At 46.5% G+C, this 21,257-nt stretch overlaps 1 protein-coding gene across 5 annotated transcripts in view; it reads right to left on the reverse strand.

Moving 5' to 3' along the window:
• The window catches only part of TUBGCP4 (tubulin gamma complex associated protein 4), a 41,911-nt gene extending 40,455 nt beyond the window's left edge, over positions 1–1,456 (reverse strand). For 2 of the 5 annotated variants that reach the window (XR_006274786.1, XR_006274785.1), the window contains exons 1-2: positions 1,191–1,405; positions 990–1,118 (exon numbers count right to left, since the gene is read on the reverse strand). Coding sequence is in view for 3 of the 5 variants with exons in the window: in XM_038419670.2 (XP_038275598.1) it covers positions 990–1,118; positions 1,191–1,268 (207 nt within the window). In the remaining 2 variants the exon portion in view is untranslated. Of the gene's footprint in view, positions 1–989; positions 1,119–1,190 lie in introns of all 5 variants that reach the window. The other 3 variants (XM_038419670.2, XM_038419672.2, XM_038419671.2) reach the window with 3 other exon arrangements.
• Positions 1,457–21,257: the final 19,801 nt, after the last annotated feature.

Consider the following 21,257-nt stretch of genomic DNA (forward strand, 5'->3'; position numbering starts at 1 on the left):
CCCCCTGGCAGGTTCCTCTGGCTCTTAGGGTGGGGGGACTCTGCGTGCTGCCTGTGCCTGCAAGCCCTGCTCCGCAGCTCCGGCAGCTCCCATTGGCGCTTTTCCCAGCCAACGGGAGCCACAGAGCTTGCGCTTGTAGCGGGAGCAGCAAGTGGTGAGTCTGGAGACTCCCTTCACCACTCTCACCCTAGGAGCCAGAGACCTCCCAGCAGGGCTGGTGAGTGCAGCCAGGGAAGGGGGCAGGGTGTGATGGTGAGTGTCTGGGAGGTGTGTGTGCGTGGCGATGTTGGGCTGTGAGAGTGTGGAGGGCGCTGGGCAGTGGGGGAGGTTTGTGTGTTTTGGGGTGCTGGGCAGTGTGGGAGATGTGTGTGTCAGGGCACTGGGGGTCTGTGTGGGGCATTGTGTAGTTGTGGTGGTGGGGCTGTGGGGAAGGGCACTGGGAGGGAGGAAGGGAGGGGAAATCTGTGTGTATTGAGAAACTAGCAAGTCGGGTTCTGTGTGGGGTGCTGGGCAGCTGTGGTGGGGCTGTGGGCAGGGGGGTGCTGGGCGGTGTGTGTGTGTGCACAGCACTGCATTTATGGTGGAACGGTTGTAGGGGGGCTCTGGGCATACTGGGTCCAGGGGGCGCTGGGCAGGGGAGCTGTGTGGCACAGCATGGGCCCACCCCCAACAGGAAGGGGCACGCTGGTAGCACAGGGCCAGGTGAACCAGTGTGCCTCTGGCTCCGGTCGCTGTGCGCCTGTGTTCGTCTCTCCCCCCCCCCCCCCCCGTGTCTTGATAGTTCACACTCGCGATCTGGTCGCCCTAGCACATCCAGACCGGTGTGAGAGAGGCAGGGGCCACTTCCCCCCCCCCACACACACACACACCGCAGGGAGCTGAGTCCTGACTCCGAGGGCTCAGGGGGTGGAGAAGGAGCGCGGCCTTCCCCTGGGGCTCCCGTGGGGCCGGAGAGGAAGGGAGAACTCAGCCCCTTGGCCCGCTCCCACCTGCTGTTGCACGTGGCCCGTGTACTGCTCGATGAACTCGGTGAAGCGAATGTAGTCGGTGCCGAGGCGGCAGAGCCGGTTCAGGACGCTGCTCTCACTGGGGTGCAGGAACGGCAGCTCCTGGGACACCTGCGGGGAAGCGAAGCCGGGTGAGCGCAGGGCCCCAACGGGGGGGGGGCGGGGGCCCGGTCCGGGCGGTACCTGGAGGCCGCTTCTCTTGCTCCAGGTGAACGCGGCCCCGGGGTACCCGCTCAGCGCCAAGAGCAGCTCGTGAATCATCCTGGGAGCTGAAACCAGCGGCCGACGGCTTCCATGCGCCCAGCGAGTTCCGCAAAGCCCCCTGGGAAGTGTAGTCCCGGTCCTCTCACAGATCGAAGGGGAAGTCTGCTCCCGCAAAGGCCACTGGGAAATGTAGTTCCCGACTGAGGCTCGTGGGAGGCAAGCGCTCGACTTTCGAAGGACCCCGGCCTATGGGCGATCTCCACAGTGACAGAGCCTGTGTGGGGACTGTCCTGATCGCCTCCATGGCCACCCCGCCGGTGAGAGGATCCTCTGGGGAAAAAGGACTTTTTTTTACTTAGCGTGGGAACCGATTTGATGGAACTCCAGAGAAATCTGCCCTTCCTGCAGCCAGGAAGCTGCAGCTCCAGAGGAGAACCAGTGTGGCCAGCTCCTGAGATTTTGTCACAAGTCTTGTCATATTTGGGGCTGTTCCTAAAGCCCCCGCTGCTGACATTGAAGATTGTGTGAGTATCTCAGCTTTCATTTAAGAAAAACGTTCTAGCCCTCGTGGTTGCAGGAAAAGCTTCAAAATGTGAAGCAGGTGCCCCCAACAGCACAGAAACCAGAAGGCAAATAAAACGCACACCAAATTTATTATTTTTAAAAAATCATTGTTTTTAAAAATCTCATCATTTTGGGGGGGTTGACTCAAGAGCTTTGAATGGCTGGGTTTGATGATACTGGGAAACTCCTGAGAAGGCTGTAACAGCCAAAAAAGGCTTGGGGGGGAAGGAACCCCATCCCAACACCTGTAACTGCAAATGTTGCCATCTGTGAGTATCAGACTTTGGAGATTCCTCATTGCGTATAAGCATTGGGCTGGTGAGATTCCACAATCTCCGTGAATGTCGGGGATCCTACACCCCAAATCAGTACTCTCTATGGTGTATCATGCAGTGAGAATCCTCCCCCCGCCCCCCAGCCTATGAGTCAGTGGGGATTTACGCTGAATGTATCAGAAAGTGGTTCCCACCAGACATTACAGGCAGTGGGATTCACCTTGTGTGTCAGGCAGCTGTTGTGTTCTTTCTGCTGGCTCATGCTGGTACTTGAGCAAAAGGGTAAAGTGTACTTCCTTAGTGCAAATAATTTGCATTTTACAACACCATTTCATCCTGATTAATCTGAAATCACTTCTTAATCAATGTATACCATAGATCAAGCAACCTTTAGATGCAACAGTATACAACATGCTCCATCACAGTGGGGGTGTTGGAATAAGTAATGTTATTTGGTGCTAAGACAAGTGCTTTATAAAAGTCTAAGTATATACCAATGGGGTTACCTCTATCAACCAAACTTGTACTCTCATTAAAAAATTAAATCAAGTTTGTTGGACAAGACCTATTTTTCATAAAATCGTTTTGATTTGCATTAATCATTTTCCTATACTTTGATTATTTATTGATTTGAATCCTGTATCAGCTTTTCCATTCTTTTGCCTGGGATTGATGATGGGCTGACCAGCCTTTAATTGCCCTTTTCATCCTGTTTCTCCTTTTGAATATTGGCACAATAATTTGTACTCTTGCACTCTTATTTCAAAGTGTATTAAAATTAACTCAAATGGATCAGATATCTCCTCAACCAACTCTTTTAGGATTCCTGGATGAAAATTATCCAGGCCTGTGGATTTAAAAATATTTATCCATACTAGATGCTCTTTAACATCCTCCTTAGTTACAAATGAAAAGTACTTCATCATACTCATGTGATATGAATACATCATCCAGCTTTTTCCAAATACAGAACAGAAATAATTAAGGAACACTTCTACCTTTTCTGCATTATTATTGACAAGTTTACCATTTTCATTTAACAATGGACCTTATGCCATTATTAAGATTTTCTTTATTCCTGTCATACTTCAAAAAAATCTTTGGTTGTCCTTAGCCCTGCCAGCCATGGACTTTTCCCCGTTGTCTTTACCTTCCTTCAATTTTCTGCACTTCATTACTTATAATTTATACTGATTACTATCTGCTTCACCTGTTTTCCATTTGTTATATATAAAGGTTTTTTTGTTTCTAATTGCTGCCTTCACTTCCCCTCTTAATCAGGATTGGCCTTTAACTAAATTGTCCTCTGTTGTGATTGTGGAATTGTAGCTCTTTGGCTATCTAGTAAATTCTTAAACAACCCCCAGTGTTCCTTTAAATTTTTCTGTCTTAAATTTTTCCTTCCAATCAATTTTGTGTATAATTTTCCTCTGTTTGGGGGGCAGTTAGTCCTTTTGAAGCATCAAGTATATTCATTACTGGTTGGAACTGTCCTCTCCTTACCCATAATTTAATATAATCAGCTCATGATCACTGGTCCCTAGGCAACCACCAACTTCCAGTCCATTAATTCATCTTTATCCATCATATTGAGGTCTAAAATAGAGTTATCCCATATTGGATGCAATACCTATTGTGTCAGAGAATTATAATCTATAATTTTTAGAAACTTCAGTGTTGTTTTACCACTAGCAGCATGAGACTTCCAGAATACGTCTCCCAGATTAAAATCTCCCATCATAATACAGTTTTTCTTTCCACACATTACATACAGGTGCATAAAGAATAACTCATCCAATTCTCTGGTTTGATTTGGTGATCTGTAAGGCTACAATTTTGTCATGGATATTTTTAGTAAAAATCAGGAACAGATCATGGGCAACAAACAAAAAATCACGGAAGCCATGACCTGTCTCTGACTTTTACTAAAAGCATCCATGACAAAATGGAGAGAGAGGAGGGTCCCACACCTTGCAGTGGCTGGGAGCTGCAGGGACCCTATCAAGGTTCCTTCCCCACTCTGAACTCTAGGGTACAGATGTGGGGACCTGCATAAAAACCTCCTAAGCTTACTTTTACCAGCTTAGGTTAAAACTTCCCCAAGGTACAAACTATTTTACCTTTTGCCCTTGGACTTTCGCTGCCACCAAACGCCTTTCCCCCCAAAATCCTCACCGAAACCTTGCATGCCCCCCTTCCTGGGGAAGGTTTGATAAAAATCCTCACCAATTTGCATAGGTGACCACAGACCCAAACCCTCTGATCTTAAGAACAATAAAAAAAAATTCAGTTTCTTACAAGAAGAATTTTAATAGAAGAAAAAGTAAAAAGAATCACCTCTGTAAAATCAGGATGGTAAATACCTTACAGGGTAATTAGATTCAAAACATAGAGAATCCCTCTAAGCAAAACCTTAAATTACAAAAAGACACAAAGACTGGAATATCCATTCCATTCAGCACAACTTATTTTCTCAGCCATTTAAAGAAATCATAATTAACACGTATCTAGCTAGATTACTTACTAAATTCTAAGACTCCATTCCTGTTCTGTCCCCTGCAAAAGCATCACCCAGACAGACCCAGACCCTTTGTTTCTCCCCCCCCCCCCCCTCCAGCTTTGAAAGTATCTTGCCTCCTCATTGGTCATTTTGGTCAGGTGCCAGAGAGGTTATCCTAGCTTCTTAACCCTTTGCAGGTGAAAGGATTTTTCCTCTGGCCAGGAGGGATTTTAAAGGTGTTTACCCTTCCCTTTATATTTATGACATGCCCCCCAAATCACAGATAGGGTGAAACGCTGGCTGGGATTTCTTCCTGGAGCTCTAGGAAAAAACAGTTCAGTGGCAATGCCCCAAGACCTGCTTTCCCTAATAGGAAGTGAACTAATTTCCTGTAAGAAAGCGGAGAGAGCAGCAGAGCTGCACTCAGGATAGGAAGCGCCTTAGGAGTGCTGGCTTCCCTGAGTCTGGAAGGAGGGTGCCAAGGGACGCTCTGAGAAGCGCTCAAGGGAGCACAGGCTGGCCTGCCCGGGGCTACAGAATACCTTGTCTTAGGAGCCTTACCACTGGCACTTGTCCCAGTTTCTTGCCCCAGGGTGGAATCCACTTTTTCTGCAGCTTCTCCAGAGCCTCCTGCAAAGCCCCGAGCTGCAAAGCACAAAAGGGTTCTGGTGGGTTCGGAGCAGGCAGCTGACTTGTGACGACCCCATCGACCCCGTCCCACCGGATGCTGTCGGCCCCAGCCCCTTCTGCCTCCTACCAAGCTGGTGTTGGTATGTCGGTCAGCCCTGCCCGCCCCCTCGGGCTGGCACTCACCAGCTCCTTCTCGCTGGATGGAGGGAGCTCATGGGCCTAAAAGCTCCGGAGTGCCCTGGTCTCCAGTCCCCAGTCCCCAGGCGGCGGCAGCAGCCACCTGGGGCTGTCCATGGTGCTGCAGCTGCGTCCAAGCTCGGGTTGTGCCGGCTCCGCTCTGAGACTCCTCTCCGATTCCTCCCCGCAGTGACGCCCCCGTGGGCGCTGTCCTGAGAACCGCCAGAGAGCTCGAAGGGCGGCGGAACTAGTCGCTCCTAGACCCGCGGGCCTGGGCACCCCGCACTGGATGGCAAGGCAAAGGAAACTCGGGTCGCACCGGGCTCAGTCCTTGTGCGAGCCCCCCGTCCTGCTATCACCCTCTGCAGGGTGCGAGGGTCCACGGGCTGGAGTCAGTGCGTTCACGCATTGGGCAGGAGAGGGAAGCGCGATCGCTGCCTGGCTTTTAGAGCCGGGGCGGCCTGACAGCCCATTGGATCAATAATAGGGTTACTGCTGCTGTTTTCCATCCAGTAAGTGTCAGTCGCTGTGCGAGAAGCTCTGACTCTGCTACAGGGCTCTTACAATCCCGGGTAAAATGCTGAACCGGTTACAGTCAATGGGAGTTTTGTCACTGCCTTCAATATGGCTAGGATTTCACTGGGGGTGGGAGGAGGACGGGACACACAGCAGATGAGACCAGTGCAGCTCAGACAAATCTGCCTTATTTTCATATTGAGCTCAAATTAACTTCAGATTTTTTATTTTCATTTTCTAAAGGAAATCCAGGGGGTCAGAAACTGACCTGTACAAGCAGCAACAGCCCCTCCCATCAGAGAGAAGGACCCCTCAGGCACCTGTTGGGTTACAGAGAGACCAACATAGTTAATCTATACAGGACAGGATCCTACAAGCCATGTAGATTACTCCACAGGTAACACTGGTTTCTTATTCTCCAGTTATTCATAAGCATAACAGGCAAAGCTGATAATAGGTGAAATTCACCCCTGTGCTGTGGGCCACCACCAAGGCCTAGGCACTACTTTAGTCCTACTTAAGTCATATTTTGGGGGCTTATGTGAAGTGCTGCCTAGTCCTTGTGTTGAACCTCTGTGCAGGGCTGAGCTCCACCTTATTTGTTGGTGTCTGTGCCTAGATTTTCTATCCTAGAAGAGAGGGTAAGGTACATTAAGGAAAGTATCTCCTTGACTAGGAACTGAAATACTGCCATTACACATTGTTACTGGTTGAAATCATTTACCAGACAACACTGCAACTTCAATACAGTATTTAGTGCCAGCAATGTGCTCTACACTATATTCTACACAAAAATAGACAGTCCCTGCTCCCAAAGAGCTTACAGTCGAAAACCACAGAGACAGAGAAGATGGACATAAAGGAAAATCCGGAGGTGGGAGTAACTTTTTGTCATGAATAAATATACACTTATTGTAGGCACTGGGGAAGAAGCCAGACCTGAACTGACAACTGCAAAATATTTAAAATTGAACAGCTAACAGAGAGGTAATTTCTCTTCCTCATCTGGTTTGGGTTGATCCTCTATCACTAGAATTTTTTCTTATTAATCTCATTAAACAAACACTGGCTATTGAGAATTACAAATATACTGCTGCTTGGTGTGTTGCAGAGTTTCACAACCCTGGCCTACATCCAAGATTCAAGTGTTGTCCAGCATCCCACTGAGTATTACTGTTAAGATTTTTTATGCATAGTGACAGCCCACAGAGTATCAAACATTCAATTAATTGACACAAATGTAGCAACTCCTTGGGCAGTAAATGTGCAGTTTAGAAAGAATTGCAATTTAGAAGTTAATTTACTATTTTATGTGTGGATGAGATTTTCCCAGGAAGAACAGATTAGTTCTAAACTCAGAATGTGAGGATTATTTGTAAAAACAAAACATTAAGGCCCCCCTTCAATTTTGGGGCAGATAGTCCCAGGCTGGTTTCTTGGACACTTATTGGACCAACTTTTTGTTTATCAACATTGTCTCTAGACAAAAATAATTATTTGCTATAATTTTATTTTGATTTTTAAAATCTTTTCAACTTTCTTAATTGGAATTAGAGTTTGCAAAAAAGAGTCACTGTGGTGAAAACTTGAGCTCAGTGCGCTGCAGTGGTAAAAAAGGCTAACAGAACAGTAGGAACTATTAGGGAAGGGATAGAAAAAAAGACAGAAATTATAATGCCATTATATAAATCCATGGTGTGCCTATATCTTGAATACTTGTGTTCATTTCTGGTGGCTCAATCTGAAAAAAGATATAGTGGAACTGGAAGAGATTCAGAGAAAGGCAACAAAAATGATCAAGGGTATGGAATGGCTTCCATACAAGAAGAAACTAAAAAGATTAGGGTTGTTCACCTTAGAAAAGAGACAATTAAGAGGCGATATGATAGAGCAGAGGTTCTCAAACTGGGGGTCGGGAGGGTCGCGAGCTGTCAGCCTTCACCCCAAACCCTGCTTTGCCTCCAGCATTTATAATGGTGTTAAATAAAAAAAAAGTGTTTTTAATTTATATGGGGGGGTCACACTCCAAGGCTTACTATGTGAAAGGGGGCACCAGTACAAAAGTTTGAGAACTACTGTGATAGAGCTCTATAAAATCATGAATGGTGTGTGTGACAAGGGTGTGCCAGGCCCTGAGGTCCCCTGCTAGATCCTACACACCCTGTTCCAAAAAGGGAGCAGTAGAGGTGAGTACTCTGGGCGGCATAGAAAGGAGCTGCAAGGGAGCATCCAATCAGGGAGAGGCTTCAGGAAAGATATAATCTGCGCCTAGCAGGCTCATATAATAGGGTCTGCAGGTCTAGAAAACTTCAGTTGCTGCCTGGAGCTAGAGAAGTAAGAGTGGTGGCTGGCTGAAGAAGATGCATTAGCAGGGACAGAGAAGTTGCTAGATGGGACTGCGGGAGCAAGAAGTAGCTCCTGGCTGGTTTCTGGGACTTAAGCTGGAAGAACTCTGAGGTAAGGTCGAAGGTGAAGGGGCTGCTTGGGAAGTGTTCCAGGAAACAGTACCAGTGGCTATTCATAGGGTCCCTGGGTTGGGGCTCAGAATAGTGGGTGGGGTGGCTCTGCCCCCAGCCACAGGCAGAGTGGCCTAACCTCCGAGAATGGAGTGTAGAAGGCCCAGAGAAAGGGGCTGAAGACTGATGAGGGTCAGCATTTGTGGACTCTGATACACCACTCAGAAGGAGAACAATGTGAAGAGTGACTCAGCTGGAGAGCTGGGGTCAGAGACACTGTTCCCTCTAAGCTGTGCGTGTGTGCATGCGCACACAGATCCTAAACCCCACGCACACAGCGAAACACCCCGCGCACACAAAAATTTGCACAGAAGCACAATTTGCACAGAAGAATTTTTTTGCACACACAGCCTGTCAAAAATTTAAACAGAAGAAATTTTTTGTGCACACAGCCTCAAAAATTAGAGGGAATGTTGGTCAGATACTGCCACCAAAGGCAAAGAGTATTCAGGGAGGAAGCCCTGGGAGCATGGCGCCATACCAAGGTTGAGAAACAATTGAAAGCAAGCCCAGGACGGAGCTGTAGACATTAGTAACTGAGGATCTGGGGATAGAATCATAGGACTGGCAGGGACCTTGAGAGGTCATTAGTCCAGTCCCCTACACTCATGGTAAGACTAAGCATTATCTAGACCATCCTTGACAGGTGTTTTCTAACCTGTTCTTAAAAATCTCCAATGATGGAGATTCCACAACCTCCCTAGGCAATTTATTCCAATGCTTAAATACCCTAACAGTTGGGAAGTTTTACCTAATGTCCAACCTAAACCATCCTTACTGCAATTTAAGCCCATTGCTTCTTGTCCTATCCTGAGAGGTTAAAGACAACAATTTTTCTCTCTCCTCCTTGTAACAACCTTTTATGTACTTGAAAACTCTTATCATGTCCCCTCTGTCTTTTCTTCTCCACGCTAAACAAACCCAATTTTTTCAATTTTCCCTCATAGGTCATGTTTTCTAGACCTTTAATCATTTTAGTTTCTCTTCTCTGGACTTTCTCCAGTTTGTTCACATCTTTCTTGAAATACACAATACTCCAGTTGAGGCCTAATCAGCACGGAATAAAGTGGAAGAATTACTTCTAGTGTCTTGCTTATAACACTAGTGCTAGTACATCCCAGAATGATGTTTGGTTTTTTTTTGCAACCATGTTACACTGTTGACTCATATTTAACTTGTGATCCACTATGACCCCCAGATCCTTTCTGCGGTACTCCTTCCTAGGCAGTCATTTCCCATTTTGTATGTGTGCAACTGATTGTTCCTTCCTAAGGGGAGTACTTTGCATTTGTCCTTATTGAATTTGATCCTATTTACTTCAGACCATTTTTCCAGTTTGTCCAGATCATTTTGAATTTTAATCCTATCATCCAGAGTTCTTGCAACCCCTCCCAGCTTGGTATCATCAGCAAACTTTATAAGTATACTCTCTATGCCATTATCTAAATCATTGATGAAGATGTTGAACAGAACCAGTCCTAGAACTGATCCCTGCAGGACTCCACTCGGTATGCCCTTCTAATTTAACTATGAACCACTGATAATTACTATCTGAGAATGGTTTTTCAACCAATTATGCACCCACCTTATAGTAGCTCCATCTAGGTTGTATTTCCCTAGTTTGCTTATGAAAAGGTCATGTAACTATTGGCCACCCTATCACTACTAAGCTCGTATCTTTTTAGATATCCCACACTATTCTAGCCTCATGTCAGTATTTCCAGTGGAAATATGAACTGCTTAATACAAGTCCCATTTATCTTTTATTTCCTTTCCCATTCAGGGATATCTCCCCCCTCCTCCTGCCATTTTGGGAATCCTTGTGTTTGTTTGTTTATTTTTTTAATGACCAAGGGCATCCCTAGCCTTGGAGGATGGCAGATTCTCCTTTGGTAAGGAGATTTCAAAATAAGTTAGGAAGTGCCCTGCTGGCTTCTTTTCTGTCTGTATTGTATTTCTAAAGCACCCCAAACTACAGTATCTAGTTGTGAGCATAGCTCACCTCTTGGGATTTTACTCTTAGAACATCAGACATCTATAAAGACATATCTGAGCTCACGTTCCCTTATTCAGTTTTAGGGCATGCAGAAGGCTGAACAACATTCGATAAACTGTCAAGTAAAGACAACAAGACAAAGAGTTTAAAGGAGGAGATATGATGCTGGGAGAAGGGAAGAATTCAGTAATAAACACAATGAAAATAAGAGAAACATACAAGGGACATTGTCTCCCTAGCTACTTTTATGTCACATTGACACAAACCAGAGGCTGACATGATGCAATTTGCTCCAGTCTCTTGTGCTCGAGTGTGATCAGAAAAGCCAGGGGCAAATGGAGAAAGGAAATGGCTCATATGGGCATTGTTATATAGGAAAATACCAAAGCCCTGCAACATTCTCCAATGTTTATTATTGTTTTAAAGAGCAGATGAGTCAGACATAAAATGAAAAGGTTAACTACAGCTTCCATTGGAGGAACATGGCAGATAAGCAATTAATAGGCTGACATTTCTCATAGCAAACAGAAACAATATCTGTAATTCTAGCATTGATAATAAGTTCTTATTACTTCTGACTACAGGGATCAAAAGATGGGTGGAGAAAATACATTCTCTACCAATCTTTAGATGCCATTGTCTCACAAATGATGTATTGGATTTATAATTTTAAAAATATTTCAAGTAAAAATGATCAGAAATTCAAATCTCTAACTATTTCACCATGCTGGGACTCATCTACAATATTTTATAATTGTGAAAGAGAGAGTTAAAAGGAGTCTTGAAGAGGGAAAGTATCTACCAATTACTAGAAAAGGAGTACTTGTGGCACCTTATAGACTAACAAATTTATTTGAGCATAAGCTTTCATGAGCTACAGCTCACTTCATCGGATGCATGCAGTGGAAAATACAGTGGGGAGATTTTATATACACAAAGAACATGAAACAATGGGTGTTACCATACACACTGTAACGAGAGTGATCAGGTAAGATGAACTATTACCAGCAGGAGAGAAATTTGCAAACTGGACACCATTAAATTAGGCTTGAATAAAGACTAGGAGTGGATGGGTCATTACACAAAGTAAAACTATTTCCCCATGTTTATTTCCCCCCCCCCCCCCACTGTTCCTCACATGTTCTTGTCAATTGCTGGAAATGGCCCACCTTGATTATCACTACAAAAGGGTTTTTTTTTTCTTCTGCTGCTGGTAATAGCTCACCTTACCTGATCACTCTGGTTACAGTGTGTATGGTAACACCCATTGTTTCATGTTCCCTGTGTATATAAAATCTCCCCACTGTATTTTCCACTGCATGCATCCGATGAAGTGAGCTGTAGCTCACGAAAGCTTATACTCAAATAAATTTGTTAGTCTCTAAGGTGCCACAAGCACTCCTTTTCTTTTTGCGGATACAGACTAACACGACTGCTATTCTGATACCAGTAACTGTAGTTTTTCAAGAGTGTTGTATCTGCATAGTCACACTTGGGCTGAGCTAAAGGAATCTTTTAGAAAACACCTCTTGAGCACCTTGTGGCAGCTGTGAGACTGAGACGTTATGCAGCCCTCAATAACCACGGTTCCTTCCACTAAATCCCTGAGCCCTTAAGAGACTAGAACTTTGAGGAAGAAAGGAAATTGGGCAGGGAATATGAATATGCAGAGGCAATACTCCTGAAGAACCACAGCTATTGTAAGTAACTGTTCACTTCTTCTAAGTGATCCCTGCAAATTCCCACTTGAGGGAGGGTCTAGCTACAAGTAAAATCCCCAGGAAGGTGGGCTGCAGATTCACAACTGAAACAAAGTTTGTAGAACTGCCCTCCCAAAGCGAGCATCAGATCTAGATGCCAACTTCAAGAGGTAGCTCTCCATAAATGTGTGAAGAGAGTTCTAAGAAGCAGCTCTGCAGATTTCTATGGTGGAAAAACTGAGATAAACCATAGGTGCTGTCTAGGACAGTGTTCTAAGGCTCCCAAGTTGTGTCATTTAGCTAAGGAATAACAGGTACAGTGGGGGCTCCCTTCTCTGCTGTCTGTAAGAGTTTGGAACAATCCTTTGGGGAGGCAGGAATTCACCCAGGAATCACTTCAGTGCATGGATTTATTCCAACACCTTTATTGGCATAAACAGAACCCAAGTATCATGGGAAAGGTTAGACAGTGGGAGTATAAGATAAATCCAAAGTGCCTAAAAGGAACTCTGTCTCTATCCATCACAGTCTTGACAGCCCCTCCAGCCTGGCTCTTGAGTCTTGGATAAAGGCACATCCTTCCCTTTTGGTTGTAGTCAATTATGTGCAGTGTAGATTCACAGAAACCAGATATTCAAGTTGCACCCTGGGCCTGTCCCCCAACCTCAGACTCTCGTCTTGCTGTATCCCTGAAGCAGCAGCACCCATAGTACCTTCTCAGATGGCAACCCCATCCATCAGTTACAGGAGGGGTAGCAGCAGGAAGGAGGGGTGGGATTTCCTGCCAACTCTCTAGACAACCAGTGTCCTGGCGGAGATGGGTGAAGAGGCCAGCTTCTCTTGTCTAACCATTCCCTAACCATTCAGGCTCTAGAGGCAAAGCCAGTTTTCACAGCACAGCTGCTAAGCTCTGGAATGGGGACTCCACACAGGTCTCAATGCATAATCTGATGCATTTAACAAAACATTGTGCTGAAATGGCAGTCTCTTAGCACTGATCCAAAAAGTTATTTGTAAGTAACCACTTAGAAACTAAGAATCAGTTCAGACCTCACCATTTTCCATTCCAGCACAAGGCCATTCCTTCAACCTGCTTTCACTAATAAATAAAATCACATATCATAAAAAGGGCTTGTATACAAAGAAAATTATTTTTCCTTCCTAAGTGTCATATTTTGCACTTGTCTTTATTGAATTTCATCTTGTTGATTTTAGACTAATTTTCTAATTTGTGAGGATTGTTTTGAATTCCAACCCTGTCCTCCAAGGCAACCCCTCAGCTTGGAATCATCCACAAATTTTACAAGCAAACTCTCCACTTCATTATCCAAGTCATTAATGAAAATATGTAATAGTACCGGACCCAGGACTGAGCCCTGCAGGACCACACTAGATACACCCTCCCACTTTGACAACAAACCATTAGTAACTATCTTTGAGTGTGCATCAGTTCACCAGTTGTGCACCTATCTTATAGTAATTTCATCTAGATCACATTTCCTTAGTTTGCTTATGAGAATATTATGTGAGATTGTCAATGGTTCCTACTCCTGTAGCTAGCCATGGAAAGGAAGGGACTGAGGCAACTGGAGATTGCACAGCCGTTTTATAACCTTGGATCTGAACATTCAGTGCCAGGAGGGGGCACTTGCACATTTTCACTGAATATTGGTTTCCTGGCAGGTTCCCAAAGCTGAGAAGCTCCAGGGGAGAGGGAGCCTATGCAGAGCCTTTGTCAAGGTTCCTTCCCCATTCTGAACTCTGGGGTACAGATGTGGAGACCTGCATGAAGACCCCCTAAGCTTATTCTTACCATCTTAGGTTAAAACTTCCCCAAGGCACAGATTCCTTTCTTGCCTTGGGATTGCTGCCACCACCAGGTGATTTAACAAACAATCAGGGAAAGGACCACTTGGAGTCCTATTCCCCCAAAATATTCCCCCAAGCCTACACCCCCTTTCCTGCGGAAGGCTTGAGCATATATCCTCGCCAATTGGTTACAAAGGGACTACGGATCCAAACCCCTGGGTCTTAGAACAATGGAAAAATCAGTCAGGTTCTTAAAAAGAAGGATTTTATTTAAAGAGAAAAAGGGTAAAAGAATCACCTCTGTAAACTTAGGCTGCTAGTTAACCTTACAGAGTAGCAGAAAATTCAAAGGGCACAGAGGAACCCCCTCTAGCCTTAGTTTCAAAGTTACAACAAAACAGGAATAAACCTCCCTCTAGAGCAAAGGGAAAATTCACAAGTTGAGAAAACAAAGAAACTAAAGTGCCTTGCCTGGCTGTTACTTACAAGTCTGAAATATGAGAGACTTGTTTAGAAAGATTTGGAGAACATGGATTGATGTCTGGTCCCTCTTAGTCCCAAGAGCGAAGGGCCACAGAAACAAAGAACCCAAAACAAAACCTCTCCCCCACACCAGATTTAAAAGTATCTTTTGTCCCCATTGGTTTCTTTGGTCAGGTGCCAAGCAGGTTACTTGAGCTTCTTAACCCCTTACAGGTAAGGAGGAATTTAGGCTATCCCTATGGTTATGACAGCCTACCTCAAAGAGAAGGAGTAAAATATAGAAAAGCTCTAGTGTTGTCAGAAGCAGGTTACGGTACAATGAAGTTTGAGAACTGTAGTCCTCAATCAATTCTAAATGGTTTGGAGAGACTCTTCCATCTTACTAGAGAAATGGGGAAACAAGAAGTGTAGCAAAAAATCAAGTGGGTGGGATTAAGATTAAACAAAATGGAGCAGCTGATGTGAAGTTTGTCTGCATGCTGTAAATTGTTGAGCTGGAATAGAATGGTTCTCCAGAAGACTAAAACCAAAATCCTTTAGGCTCAAATGCCAAGACAGGGTACAGATGATTTTGTTCAGAATCCATACTCGAAGATGGGGAAAAATGTAGGTTCTGTTTCCCAGTTACTTGGGTTTTACTTTGTCTGGATTTTCAAGAGATTTTTATTCAGTGGTATCTTGTGTTCAGTATTATACATTTACATATTCCAGGGAATCAACAATTTGTTTTGTTTACATAACAGCTGCCATACTAGGTCAGACAAATGGTCCATGTAGCCCAGTATCCTGATTCTGACAATGTTCAGTAGCAGGCCTTCAGGGACAGTGTACAGAACAGGGCAATTTTGGAGTGATCCATGCGTCTTCCACTCCCTGCTTCTGGTAGTCAGAGGTTTAGGGTTGCCCAGAGCATAGGGTTCTATCCCTGACCATCTTGACTAATAGCCATTGATGGACCTATCCTCCATGAACTTATCTATTTCTTTTTTGAACCCATTTATTTATTTTGACTATCACAACATCTAACTGCAATGAATTCCATAGGTTAATTGTTCATTGTATGAAAAAGTACTTTTTTGTATTAAACCTGCTGTCTATTACTTTAATCAGGTGACCTCTGTTTTTTGTATTTTGAGAAAGAGTAAACAACACTTCAGTCTTCACAGCTGAGGATGTGAGGAAGATTCCCAAACCTGAGCCATTCTTTTTAGGTGACAAATCTGAGGAACAGATCAGAGGTGGTTTTGGAACAAATTGATAAATTAAACAGCAATAAGTCACCAGGACCAGATAGTGTTCACCCAAGAGTTCTGAAGGAACTCAAATGTGAAATTCCAGAACTACTAGCCATAGTCTGTAACCTATAATTTAAATCAGCTTCTGTACCAGATGACTGGAGGATAACTAATGTGATGCTAATTTTTAAAAAGAGCTCCAGAGGTGATCCCGGCAATTACAGACCTGTAAGCCTGACTTCAATACTGGGCTAATGGTTGAAACTATAATAAAGAACAATATTATCAGACATATAGATAAACATAATGTGGTGGGGAAGAGTCAACATGGTTTTTGTAAAGGGAAATCATGCCTCACCAATCTACTGGAATTCTTTGAGGAGGTCAACAAGCATGTGGACCAAGGGGATCCAGTGAATATAGTGTACTTAGATTTTCAGAAAGCCTTTGATAGAGTCCCTCACCAAAGGCTCTTACACAAAGTAAGCTGCCAAGGGATAAGAGGGAAGGTGCTTTCATGGATTGGTAACTAGTTAAAAGATAGGAAACAAATAGTAGGATAGGATGGTTAAAAGATAGGAAACAAACAAACAAAAATGGTCATTTTTCAGAGTGGAGAGAGATAAATAGTGGTGTCCCCCAGGGGTCTGTTCTGGGACCAGTCCTATTCTACATATTCATAAATGATCTGGAAATGGGGGTAAACAGTGAGGTGGCAAAGTCATTGTGGATAGTTCTCTGAAAACATCCACTCAATGTGCAGTGGCAGTCAAAAAAGTGAACACAATGCTGGGAATAATTAAGAAAGGGATAGATAATAGGACAGAAAATATCATATTGCCTGTATATAAATCCATGATACGCCCACATCTTGAATACTGCATGCAGATATGGTCGCCTCATCTCAAAAAAGATATATTGGAATTGGAAAAGGTTCAGAAAAGGGCAACAAAAATGATTAGGGGTATGGAACGGCTTCCGTATGAGGAGAGGGTAATAAGACTGGGACTTTTCAGTTTGGAAAAGAGATGGCTAAGGGGAGATACAATTGAGGTCTATAAAATCATGACTGGTGTAGAGAGAGTAGATAAGGAAGTGTTGTTTACTACTTCTCATAACACAAGAACTAGGGGTCACCAAATGAAATTAATAGGCAGCAGGTTTAAAACAAATAAAAGGAAAAGTATTTCTTCAAACAATGCACCGTCAACTTGTGGAACTTCTTGCCAGAGGATGTTGTAAAGGCCAAGACCAGAACAGGGTTCAAAAAAGAACTGGTTAAATGCATGCAGGATGGGTCCATCAGTGGCTATTAGTCAGGATGGGCAGGAATGGCATCCCTAGCCTCTGTTTGCCAGAAGCTCAGAATGAGCGACAGGGGATGGATCACTGGATGATAACCTGTTCTGTTCATTCCCTCTGGGGCACCTGGCACTGCCTACTGTTGGAAGACAGGATATTGGGCTAGATGGACCCTTGGTCTGACCTAGTAGGGTCATTCTTATGTTCTTATGTTGGTGTAAAGGTTTTCACAGCCCTTAGTGATGTAGCTAGGTCAACCTAAATTATAGGTGTAGGCCACCTTAGATAAGTTGGAGGAGAATTAGAGCAGAGTAATGAAAATGAGTAGGGGATTGAAGGAACTGAGATGCTAATAAAGATTAAAAGGGTTAAATATGTTTAGCCTGAATAAATGGAGAAAGGCAACATAGTTGTCTACAAGTATCTGAAGTGTGACATTTCCAATACAAAAGAAGAATTTGTTTAAGGTGACACACGGTAAGTGGGATGAAATTTAGAAGTAGAAAATGTAGGCTGTTGGGTCCAAGTTTTCCCCTCAGGCCTGGTCTATACCTAAAACTTAGGTTGACCTAGCTACATTGCTCAGGACTGTGAAAAATTTAACACCTTATGCGATGTAGGTAGGTCCACCTAACCCCACTGTAGATGCAGTAAGGTCAACAGAAGAATTCTTACATTGACCTAGCTACTGCCTCTTGGGGGATGGATTTATGCTGGAAAGAAGAAAGTAGCGCTGTGTGAGGCTCAAATTTTGGTATAGCTATTTAGTGCCTCAAAAAGCTGCCTTGTTACCTTGTTACCTCCAGGAGTCACTTTATCAGGGTATTGTTGTGGTAACCACTGCTTGATGAGGCCACAACAGAATTGTAGCAGTAAAACTCGGGCTGCAGGGGTTTGCACGGGGTCGGAATGGAGCCTGTGCCTCCCTGGCACCCTCTTTCATCGGATATGCCCCATGTGTGTGCGCAAGGAGCCACTGCCCGTGGCAGCTCCAGTTCCTGAGTCTGCCTGCTGCTGTTTCTTCGCTAAAAATAAGATAAGCTTTTAATAGTTAAGTATACATTGGGCAAGGGTTGAAATCACTATTTTGTGATTTGTGCCTCACCTGTCAAAGTCACAAGCTGTCACTGCCCCAACCTCACCGTTGCTCCTTCTGGGATTCTTTACCCCCTCTCCCAGGACTGTGGGGCTGAAGTGGTGTCCCTTTCCCCCCCATCCAGGCTTGCGGGAGGGCAGCTCCAGGGTTTCTTCACCCCTATCTGCCCCTTCACAGACCTGATGTTGCAGGGAGGGAGGAGCAGAGGAACTGTCCCTTGCTTCACTTGGTCAGGGGAGGGGTAGAGAGCAGAGCCCCCCTGAGCTGCCAGGTTCTTTCTGTGCTTCCTTCTCCCCTCCTGTGAGAATGGCTTTGGGCTGCTGAGGAGAGGGGAAGCAAGAGCTCTTCCTGCCACTGCTCTGATTGGTTGCTTTCCCCCAGGAGTTGAGCAAGTGGGGGAGGCAGCCTATTGGAGTGATTTTTTTCTCCCCCAGCCAGGGTTCAGATTTGTTAGTGGGATGGTGCTTCTTGCGTCATCACCAGCCTGGCTCCAGAGCCAGCCAAAATCCCATCACTGCAAAAACACTGTGAGATCCGATCATGCTGCAATTCTTGCAACTCTCTCTGCTCCTCCTTGGTGCCAGCTGGGGGATTGAGAGTACAGGTGAGACTGTTTCCCTACTCTGCTTCTGTGCATGGGGCCACAGAAGCCCCTGGTAGTTGGAAGGATCAATTGCAGGGAAAGTCCTGCTCAGCCCCTCTAGCCCTAAGGTTGCCAACTTTCTATTTGAAGAAAACTGAACATCCTTGTCCCACTCCTTTTCTGATGCCAGGCCCCCACTCACTCCATCCCCCTCCCTCCATCACTCACTCTCCTCCACCCACACTCACTCGCTCATTTTCACTGGGCTGGGGCAGAGAGTTGTGGTGTGGGGAGGGGGGTCATGGTGTGGGCTCTGAGCTGGGACCTAGATGAGGGGTTTGGGGTGCAGGAGAGGGCTCCGGACTGGGGAAGGGGCAGGGGGTTGAGGTATGGGAGGGTGTATAGGTTCTGGGCTGGGGATGTGGGAGGGCGGGAAGGTGGGGGTGAGGGCTTTGGCTGCAGGTACAGGCTCTGGGGTGGGGCCAGAGATGAGGGGTTTGGGGTGCAGGAGAGGGCTCCCAGCTGGGGCAGGGCATGGGGTGCAGGAGGTGGTAATGGCTCCAGCTGGGGTTGCAGGCTCTGGGGTGGGGCTGGAGATGAGGGGTTCAGGATATGGCAGGGGGTTGGGGTGCAGGAGGGAGTGAGGGCTCTGGCTGGGGGTGTGGGCCCTGGGGTAGGGCCAGAGATGAGGGGTTTGGGGTGCATGAGATGGCTCCAGGCTGGGGCAGGGGGTTGAGGTGCAGAGGGGTGAGGGCTCCAGCTAAGGGTGCGGGCTGTGGGGTGTGGCTGGGCTTTGGGGTGCAGGAAGGGGTATGGGCTCTGGGCAGCGCTTACCTCAGGTGGTTCCCAGGAAGCTGCCGGCATCTCCCTCCGGCTCCTAAGCAGACGAGCGACCACGTGGCCCTGCACACTGTCAAACACCTGCAGGCACCGCCCCCTCAGCTCCCATTGGCTGTGGTTCCTGGCCAATGGGAGCAGCTGAGCAGGCGCCAGGGGCAGGGGCAGTCTGCAGAGCCCCAGTGGCCGTCCGCAGAGCCCCAGTGGCCGTCCCTCCACCTAGGACCCAGAGGGAGATGCTGGTAGATTCCTGGGAGTCGCGCAAAGCCAGGTAGGGAGCCTGCCTGTGCTGCCGATTGGACTTCTAACGGCCCGGTCAGTGGTGCTGACCGGAGACACCAGGGTCCCTTTCTGACCAGGCTTTCCAGTCGAAAACTGGACACCTGGCCATCCTATCTAGCCCCAGGGATGGAACTAGGGTTGCCAACTTCTTAATTACACAAAGCTGAACACCCTTGCCCTGCCCCTGCCCCTGCCCCATCCCTTCTCTGAGGTCCCGCCCCCCACTCACTCCCCCCACCCCTCGGTCGCTTGCTCTCCTGCACCCTTACATATTTTCACTGGGCTGGGGCAGGCGGTTGGGGTGCGGAAGGGGGTGCAGGCTCTGGGGTGGGGCCAGAAATGAGGGGTTTAGGGTGCAGGAGGGGGGCTCAGGGCTGGGGTAGGTGTTTGGGGTGTGGGAGGGGGTGCAAGGTGCAGGCTCTGTGAGGGAGTTAGGGTGCTGGAGGGGGCTCCAACATGGGGCAGTGAGTTGGGGTGTGGGAGGGGGTTTGGGGTGCGGGCTCCAGCCAGTGGCGTTTACCTCAGGGGGCTCCTGGTCAGTGGTGCAGCAGTTTCCCTGCTGGCCATGGCTCTGCGCAGCTCCCGAAATGGCGGCATGTCCCCTCTCTGGCCTCCCTAGGCAGAGGTGCGGCCAGGAGATTCAACGTGCTGTCCCTATCCACAGGCACTGCCCTCGCAGCTCAGAGCAGGGGCTGTGCGCGGAGTTCCCTGATTACCCCATGCCTATGGGTTGGAGGGACATGCCAGCCACATCTGGGAGCCGCATGGAGCCAGGGCAGTCAGGGAGCCTGCCTTAGCCCCATTGCACCGCCAACCAGACTTTTAATGGCCCGGTCATCAGTGTTGACCAGAGCTGCTAGGGTCCCTTTTCAATCGGGTGTTCTGCTCAAAAACTGGACGCCTGGCAACCCTAGATGGAAGTTGCCCACAAATGAGATCTTCAGGGAATTTATCTGTCAAACTCCAAGTCTCTACTGAGCATGTGCAAACAGATTTCCAGAGACTTTTAACATGGCCAGACCTGGCCTTGATTTTTCACGGGAATGACAAAATGCACATCCCTGACACAAAGGTGACTCCTCTGTTAAGACTCTACTCCAAAGCATAGAGGTGCTAGAACTTCTCAACTAAATGGTTGTAAAAATTTAACAAGGGCAAAGCAATGTGGCTCTCTCTGATCTTGTTCTTTGAAATAGGTGAGCCATTTTAGCTGAAACTTTCATAAAAAAACAAACAAACAAAATTCAGTCTTAGGCAGACACTGGGCATGGAAAATTTGGCCCTGACAAATTAGTTAGAAGCAACCAAAAACTAGATCTTATAATGGGAAGTGTTAGTTAAGGTTCCCTATAGGTAAGACTGCGAGTCTGTCACAGAGGTCACGGATTCTGTGACTTTCCAGGACTTTGAGCAGCTCGGGCAGCCATGCCCTCCCCCCAGCAGCATCAGGGGTCTTGGGCCGTGTGCTGTCCCCCGTCCTTCCCCCACCATCAGCGGGGGTCCCGGGCCACAAGCCACCCCCCTCTACCCCAGAGCACCCACAGT

Source organism: Dermochelys coriacea, chromosome 10 (genome assembly GCF_009764565.3).
Source record: "Dermochelys coriacea isolate rDerCor1 chromosome 10, rDerCor1.pri.v4, whole genome shotgun sequence".
NCBI classification, from domain to species: Eukaryota; Metazoa; Chordata; order Testudines; family Dermochelyidae; genus Dermochelys; species Dermochelys coriacea.